At 42.4% G+C, this 9,097-nt stretch overlaps 1 protein-coding gene across 9 annotated transcripts in view; it reads left to right on the plus strand.

The window, feature by feature from the left end:
- The window catches only part of ephb2b (eph receptor B2b), a 190,550-nt gene extending 182,101 nt beyond the window's left edge, over positions 1–8,449 (plus strand). For 5 of the 9 annotated variants that reach the window (XM_071335379.1, XM_071335382.1, XM_071335380.1 and 2 more), the window contains exons 14-16: positions 918–1,153; positions 2,308–2,463; positions 3,262–8,449. In XM_071335379.1, coding sequence (XP_071191480.1) covers positions 918–1,153; positions 2,308–2,463; positions 3,262–3,370 — 501 coding nt within the window. In that variant the 3' untranslated portion in view covers positions 3,371–8,449. The remainder of the gene's footprint in view (positions 1–917; positions 1,154–2,307; positions 2,464–3,261) is intronic. The other 4 variants (XM_071335385.1, XM_071335386.1, XM_071335387.1 and 1 more) reach the window with 1 other exon arrangement.
- Positions 8,450–9,097: the final 648 nt, after the last annotated feature.

Raw genomic sequence — 9,097 nt, forward strand, 5'->3', positions numbered from 1 at the left:
ACTTTCTCACCTGGGTTTAATATGAAAGCCCCCCAGTTACCACAGAGCGATAATAAGATGATTTGGAATGCAAGACAACGCTCCGCAGACTATTCCTGCTCTTGACTGGAGCCTCTGTTTCCAGGCTCCCTCTGGGTGATGGAGAAGAGAGCAAATTATGGGGAGAGAGATAATGAAAATAGTTTCAAATTGAAAGTGTGAACGCTAATGCCCTAAGAGGGACTGAGGAGCTCGACGGTTATCTTATTAGCGGCTTCAGATAGTGTTCTACTCCATCAGCATCTTGGTTGGGAGGGAGGCCTCTGAATGAGATTAATCTGGGTCTGAATGGAGCTCCATAATGTCAGTGATAATGAGCAGAGGATCGTGGGTCCTCTTCAGAACCCTCCTCTGAGCTGGTCGTTCCCCACTCTTAGCCAGGCATCAACTCCCTGATCTCTCGCCCACCACCAACATCACCACAGCCACTCTTAGTCTCAAACTAGACCTTTTTGGTATGACAATGACCATAGAGTTAGCAAAACAGAACAAATGGATCTGGGACCAGGCTCTCACTTAGATATTTGTATGGCAGGAACATTACTGTACATAATTTCTAAGGCTCTTAATGCCAGACTGACTGAGAATAAGTCACTGCTGCCACAGACTGCGCGGATGTGAGGAGCCATTGGTATTAGACTGATACTTTAGTGTGACACTTAACTGGTACAGTAAGTATGCAGCCAAGACAAAACAATGTCTAAATGGTAATGGTGGTCATTTCCTACTTAGTGTTAATGCAATAATGTGTGCAGGATTAGGTATGTGTGTGGGCATGTGTGCTGCAGTTTTGACTTGTATAACACTTGAGAATTGTGAGAGGATGCTCTACTATGGGATTGTCGTCTCTCTCCTCCTCCTCCTCCTCCTCCTCGTAGAGCCTCATAGCAACCCTTAGAGATCTGTATCTCCCCCTGCAGGTGATTAATGCCATAGAGCAGGACTACCGGCTGCCCCCTCCCATGGACTGCCCTAGTGCCCTGCACCAGCTCATGCTGGACTGCTGGCAGAAGGACCGTAACAACCGGCCCAAGTTCAGCCAGATTGTCAACAACCTGGACAAGATGATCCGCAACCCCAACAGTCTGAAGGCCATGACCCCTCTGTCATCTGGGTGAGTGGAACACTTAGCACGCTCTCCTTAGATCGATCGATCTGTCTGTCTGTCTGTCTGTCTGTCTGTCTGTCTGTCTGTCTGTCTGTCTGTCTGTCTGTCTGTCTGTCTGTCTGTCTGTCTGTCTGTCTGTCTGTCTGTCTGTATGTCTGTCTGTCTGTCTGTCTGTCTGTCTCTCTGTCTCTCTGTCTCTCTGTCTGTCTCTCTGTCTCTCTCTCTGTCTCTCTCTCTGTCTCTCTCTCTGTCTCTCTCTCTCTCTGTGTGTGTGTGTGTGTGTGTGTGTGTGTGTGTGTGTGTGTGTGTGTGTGTGTGTGTGTGTGTGTGTGTGTGTGTGTGTGTGTGTGTGTGTGTGTGTGTGTGTGTGTGTGTGTGTGTGTGTGTGTTTGAAAGTGTTCCTCTGTCTCTCCTGGCCAGTCATCACAATATCCAGGATTGGGCTCAAATACTACTTTCATATTTCCAGGAGGATGTAGTGCAATTGACTTCAAAGATGGGAAAACAATTACATTTTTGGTTACACTTTTGATATTCATGGTACAATTTATTTCAACCAAACACTGTCTCCTGTTTCTTTTGGCGCCGAATGGTTATGTAAATAAAACCCATTGGTTTCATAGATCAAGTCATTTCCATGAATGCTTTAGGCAAATTATGATTTGAAGCAGTTGCGCCATTTAAAAAAAACATTTTCAAGTACATTTTCCCTGGGTGTCAGTTTCCTATGGATGCTAAAATATACTGAAATCCATATATCCTACGCTATATTTTCATTTTGATGGTGTGCAGAATAGAGATTTTCCACTGAAACTGTGTGGATACTCCCACTGGGCACACACTGCTTGAATCAACGTTCTTTCCACATCATTTCAACGAAATTGCACCAACGTGGAATAAACGTAACATTTACTTCTGTGCCCAGGCTCTTCCAAGCCTGTCACTCCATTTGGAAAGAACATTTTATAAGAAATCAACTCTGAAAATGGCTTCCAGTAGATGACGCCAAGGCTACTTTGTTTTGTACTTAAAACTAATCTAGTGTAGGCTCTCCACTCTTGTGTCTGTTCCAAACGTACTGATTGCCATCATAGAGGTGAGAGAGTTATGACAGTGTCTCTAGAGCTGTGTTTGATTCTTAGTGTATCTATCTTCCCCAGTGTCCATCTTCCTCTCCTGGACCGCAGTGTTCCAGACTTCTCCAGCTTCAGCACGGTGGACGAGTGGCTGGATGCCATCAAGATGGGCCAGTACAAAGACAACTTTGCCAACGCTGACTTCACCAGCTTTGATGTGGTTTCCCAGATGACTATGGAGTAAGTGCCGATCCCAGACCTGTGTTCCTAGTAAGGATGATAAGGATGAAGTTGAAGCGAGGCAGGTGGGCTGTTCCTGGACAGTCTCATACCTTAAAGTCTGGGTGACTGCCAGGCTCAGCCACTGGCTCATCATAAATCTGTCTCTCACTGTATGTCATTAAGAGATAATAACGGTGCAACACAACTGCTCTGAGCTAGAACAGAGAGTACAGACTCTGGCCATGTGGCTGCCAGGTTTCTTATACAACAGTTAAATGACATAATAGATATAGGAGAATGAACAGGCATAGTGATGTTTAGGAATACATTCCTGCCTCAGTAGACTTAATAAAGACATAGACAACATCTATTAGCAGATAGAGACTATTCAAGGTCTGTTTAGTAAATAAGGTACACATTACTCTGCTTATTGTCTCCTATCTATATCTCTTAATATCCTCCTAAAGTCACATTGGAAATCTAAGCCACGTAAGTCTGTTTTTTAAAATGTCCAACCACATCTCTGGTTACAATACTTAAACCAATAAGACACATCAGTCCATAGGGTTAAGGTTGGGAAACAAAGACGTTCCATTGTTTCCTGAATGGAAGAAGTTGTTCAACCAATATTGTTAGTACTGTAAGCGGTCATGCCTGGACAGAATTCGGAATTTGGCAGACTGGGGCCCAGAATTTAACCTTGATCTAACTTGTTGAGTTTACCTTGGCTTATGCCATGTGACTTGTTCCATAAAACCTGTTATGTCTTCTGTGATGGCTTTCTCCTGACTCCTGTGGTTGTGTCTCCTGCCACAGTGACATCCTGAGTGTGAGTGTAACGTTAGCAGGCCACCAGAAGAAGATCCTGAACAGTGTACAGATGATGCGTGCCTCCATGAACCAGATCCAGTCTGTGGAAGTTTGACCATCCAGAGTGGAGCGGAGGAGAGCAGAGCAGAGGAGAGGGGATTGGGATGCAGGACCCTGGGTGCACGGATGGAGTGGATATGTTTTTGCTTGACCGTGAATCTGGGTTTCCTACCAGACTACCGTCCATCCCCGGTCCCCCCTTCCAATCCCTCTCCTGTCCTCCTCTATGCCCTCATCCAAAGTCCCCCCAACCTTCGGGATCAGCTTTGGAAGGTTGTGGCCAGCATGTCTAAATGACCAGACGTCAATCAACGTGGCTCACAACCGTCCATCTTGGAACCAGGATCATGAGAGGTTACTGACCAGAGACATATTTCTACTACCATCTACCACCCATGTTTTTTATTTTATTTACGTTGAACTTTTATGTTTGTTTTAAGAATTTTGTAAAGAATTTTGTAAAGAAAAAAAAGTTAAGAACTTTAGGAGTCTATAGATGGTATACAATTGTAAGCTAGGTGAAATGACTAGAAAGGCTACCCTTTACAAAGGGCCACAGACAAGAAGACAATGAAAACTGGGTGATTTAAGACCAACACTCTCAAAATTAATCTGATATATTCTTTGTAAACTAGGTGAACTGACTTCAGAAACACAAACGCAACATAAATATTTGCTGCCTCCCTGAAGGCAAACAGCAGAAGAGACTGAGGAACTTGATCTATTCCCCTGTCGTTGATTTGGGACGTAACATAAGTGTGAGCACCATGAAATGGACCTGGCAGAAACTACTGACATGAACAAATTAAAGACATTCAGTTATCTACCAATTCAAAAGTAAGGAAATGTAAACAAAAATACATTTTCTCATATCAAGTAATTTCCTTTTCTGTGTGAAAATTGTGATGAAGATTTTCTCTCACCATGCTTCCTCTCACCGTGGGAAAATTGATATTTTTTCAATATTAACATAACCTGCCAAATGGAACATCGTCCCTGTGTACCTCAGATGACGTCATGATCCTGTACACATCAGATGCACATGACATTGGGACTGTGATGTGATCACTATGAGCCGGACATAGTTACTAATACCTGGAAGTGATGGATTTGCATTTTTCTTAGGGTGACTATAGGGAGGTTTTTATCTGTTGTTATTATTATTCAATTTTTGGGGCAAAATGTTAGTTGTGGATTTTGAAGAATCAGTGTCATAAGCAGCAAACATACAGTACTTCCTCCATGGATGTATAGTGTTTACGTAGAAGGAGTGCACATATGTTTTGGTCCTCACATTGTCTTGAGGTTTCCCTGTGTTTTCAGCTTCACCGTGTGCATGTGTGTGTGTGTCTGCGTGCGTGCCTGGTAGACGGGTGTATATGTGTGTTTGTGTATACGTGCGTGTTGCTAAATGTGCTCTGTGGCACAAAGCAACGGCTCCCAAAGCTGAGCGGGTAGTGTTTGATAGCATGCTGAGTTAATGATTGATTTCACAGAGCTTTGATTTGTTACACTTTACAAAATATAATGCGCTTACATTATATTTAGCTTTTTTCTTCCAGATTGTTTTCCTTTTAAAATAATTTTATATTGAAGTGTTAGGGTTTTAACACCACTGGTGGTTATCTCACATTGGTATGGTCACGGACAAATCTTTTCACAACAGGGCAGTAACATTAGCATGGGATAGTGGATTATTTTACGCATATTTTTATTATTATTATTGTACATCGTGGATGATTGACAGCTTTTCCAAGTAGTCTCTTGGCAGGATATGTGAACGCAGATCATACTGGACAATGGACTTCAAACCCGATGACTATCTGGATCTTCCATGCTCTTTTGGAATTTTAGGAAATCATTATTATGTTGGTGCTCACAAATTGTAGATAACTGGAGTCCTTGAGACTTCTATTTTCATTTTATAGATACGTATTGCATTTACTGTATGGCTTCTGTGAAAAACGGCCTGATGAACGGAGAGCTGTCTCTCATTGTCTTTGTTGTTGTGGCCGATGTGTTGTTTGAGGGGTTAGGGAGCCTGATGGGTCTGTGCTAGTTAAAATCCATGGATTCCCCAGAGATGGTAAAACACAGAGTTACATCACTACTGCAGAGCTCCTAATGGGCAGATCCACTGAGACAGGCCTAGTACTCAATACAGACTGATGAGCCAGACATGGAGCTCCAGCTGGTCAGACATGTCCATTCCTAGTGGGAGTCCACTGCCTGATCACAGCCCCACTGGCCAGACAGTGGTTCCCTCCATCTCTCCTCAGAGCTAAACACATGCCTCAGATCTATCACTCTTCTCCTCCCACTGTTCTCTGTGCTCTGCTTTTTCAGATCCATTGCTTTGTGACTCTGCATGTTGTCATGTTGACAGACCAGACTGCATTTATGTAGATAACACACAACCTGTGGGCCCCATATTGGTTTCACAGCAGGTGGCTATGTAAGCAGAGGTTCTTCCACAAAAGGTCATCCTTCCATATACATCATCAGGTGTCTGCTGTCCGTTTTAAGGCACTTTGCTGTCTGAGCAGAACAGGAGAGGTGTCCTATGTAGGCCATAGCATTAGACCCCTAAACACAGAATGCGTGAAATCCTGCCTTTACTCTCGTCTGTCAGTTAGTCCCCATTTCATTCCACCCACTAACCCACATAGCCGTCCAGAGTCTTAATAAACGTGGGCAGGAGCATTGAGGTTTTGATCCAGCTTCTGTAATATCATCCTCCCTTTAGTTTTCCGTCAACATTTCTGTGCGTCACCATGCATATTCCAGTGCAGACTCCATGACAGATGAAACAGCAGGAAGTGCATCACTCTATTAGTCACTGCCCAGAGTAAAAGGGGCAGCGATTCTGTGACCCAACTGTCACTGATGCGACCGTGCAGTTTCCTTTCAAAAAGAGCTCAAAAAGTACTTTCTTCCTTTCCATTGCACAACACTTTAATATTTAAGGGCACCTCAGTGATATTCAGTTAAGCCCAGGCAGCCTGAGTCAGTCTTCCCAAGATATAGACAGATATCCCACTGTCAGAACAAGAAGTGGCAATTTATGTTCAAGAAAGCAGGCCCTGCAGCACAGCACTAGTATTTGTGCTGAAGACGGTGATAATCATAGGAAGGTGATTAAGGTGATTATCAAGTGATTAAAAGAGCGGTGTGTAAACAAAGTGTGCTTCCACATGTGACGTTCAATCAAAATACATTACTAGATGAACTAAAACATTCAGCAATGGTGGACTCGTATTTAGAGTGATAGGAACATGAATATAGGTAGTAATAAAGTGGTTTTCTTTTATTGCATCGCTCTTGGAAGCGTAAGGAGTTGAGTCAACACATGTTTATTGGTTGCACAGCGTGGGGCCATGGTGACTGCTGAAAGCACTGTGTAATGTATTTATTTATTCTGCCTCTGAACCTAATGGCACAAAGAAACCCTGTTTATATACCGATAGTTCATCCAGAGCTATCCTTTGCTATTGGCCGCAATAAAAGCTGTCATCCCTCTTTCTTTTATTTTTAAGACATTGATAGCCGCCTTTTAAGAACAGTGCAGCTCAGTGGTACTGTTTCATAGCCCAGCCCTTCTGATAAAACCCCTTGGCACAGTCGCCCTATCTTGGCCTGTTATAATGGACCTATAGTAAGTGATTGATCAATCTGGTGTGATTATGATGGGTTTAGTTCAGAATAGATTATTCCCACATTGTAAAGTTTTTTAGACTTTGCTGTGTGAATCCATGATGGTCATTATCTCACTGGATAGTTATCTCTGGTGTACAATGCAAGTGTTTAAAGCACCACCCTAAGTACTGTAAATGGGTTACTTTATACATAGATGGCATCAAGGACATTTTTGCATTGGTGAGATTTTGCAGCTCGTTGAAGACGAGTATAAGCTAAAATAGAATAAAAACCACACAGCTTTTTGTTGAATGATAGTGTTTTTTTCCCTCCCCCAAGACCACTGAAATAACAGGCATTTTAAAGACAGTAAATGTACACTTCTTCAAAGCACTTATCAGTGTTTCTATGTTTTCATTTTTCATGAGGAAGAAAATCTCTCAAACGTCTGCTCCGTTTATATAAAAACCAAAAAAAGACTAAATATAACATTTGGCTACCATCGTTGCATATTATTTAACAGTGCAGGGCATCTACTTCGTTCTCTCCTTTTTCAATGTCCAGGCTCATGAGACAGATGGAGGAATGATGTCTAAAGTGCATAATAATGATATAATAGCATTGAGACCAGAATACATATGTTTGTTACAGTAAGGGTCTTTATTTGGAATCTCAGATAACTTGCTGTATCACAGAACTCTGTCCTCTGCTGTTTTGTACATCTAAAACTCTCGTCTTTGTTTCAATGGCTTGTATCTGCAGATACTGTTGATGTTTTACTGTCAATGTCATGATAAGTAATACATAACAATCCACCCTCTTTTATTTATGAATCAAAACAAAACCAATGTATCTGAGATGTTGATTCAATGCACTGTGGACGCAAAGAAGAATTTCCATTCTGTGTTCCAATTTTTTAAGGACGGACAGAAACCGTTATGTCTCAGTGTTAGAATGACATGACAGTGTGCATAAACACAAGCTGTGCCTGCTCGTACTCGTTGGTCTGTGTTTGTGCACCATCCAAATATGTCTCGAGCAGCAGTCTGCCTGCCTGTCTTTGTGGCAGTCAGTTCAGTGTGTATAGAAAATGGCTCCTGTGGATATCTTTTACGTAAAGCGTTAGAGCTCCCTCTGCTGACACAGTGGCTAATAGCAGTCTAGTTGTGACAAATGTCCTTATGTTCCTTGCGTTGTCTTATCCCCCCACTTCCCCCTTCCACCCCTATCTCCCCACCTCTCTGGCTGTTGGTGAAGACAGGCTGGGGATGGCCCTGTCTCTCTTGGCCTGTTGTAGCCCTCGTAGACCAGTGCCGGCCCTGACCACTGTGACTGATGTGGGAGGTCCTGTATTTCTGTATAAATGTACATTGACTGTAATCCTGTGAATGATGTAACAATTTCATTATTTGTAATATTGTTATTGGTTTTATTTTCTAAAATGGAAAGCCCAACTCGACTCTCCTCAATAAAAAATTAGATCTGTTATACCACTCTATTATGGTATTCATGATGTTCTTACTGTCCTCCTCTATAACCCTGTGAAATCATTTCAGCTACAGTGGACATTACTTCATAATAGTTATGTAATTTTAATACTGTATGATGAGGGGGTTAGTTATATTTTTAACTACATTTACCTGAAAGTGTAAGAATTGCAAAATTCCAACCTGAATTGGACTGAATTTATCAGTGTGCACAATTGATCGAAACTCATTTTATGGTATTTATGGTTCAATTACGGGAAATGCAGTTGTGGAAGAGTCGATTTTAAAATCGGGAACGGATTTGGTCAAATACAGCATATTTTTTGTAACCATGCCAGACAGTGTTTTTTTTTGTTGCTAATGTTTTGACCTAACATTTTTGGGCCACCTCATGCATCACTAATCTACTGTGTGTCCAAAATCCCTCACTCACACAGCCTCAATTTTTTTTCTGTTTCCATGTCTTTATTCATTTGGACAAAGTACTGTACAGTTTCCCCCCAAGCTGAGGTTCCTGAATGGAGGTCAGACTCTCTTCACCTTCCTCTCAGTTTTAGAGGCCTCATTAGCAGTTGACGTGTGAAAGGCTAGAGACCTCGGTGTGACCTCGCTGAGACTGGCGTGTGTGCTAAAAGGTTTACCCCGTGAGTAGGAGACGG

The sequence above is a fragment of the Salvelinus alpinus genome, chromosome 12 (assembly GCF_045679555.1).
Source record: "Salvelinus alpinus chromosome 12, SLU_Salpinus.1, whole genome shotgun sequence".
Classification (NCBI taxonomy): Eukaryota; Metazoa; Chordata; class Actinopteri; order Salmoniformes; family Salmonidae; genus Salvelinus; species Salvelinus alpinus.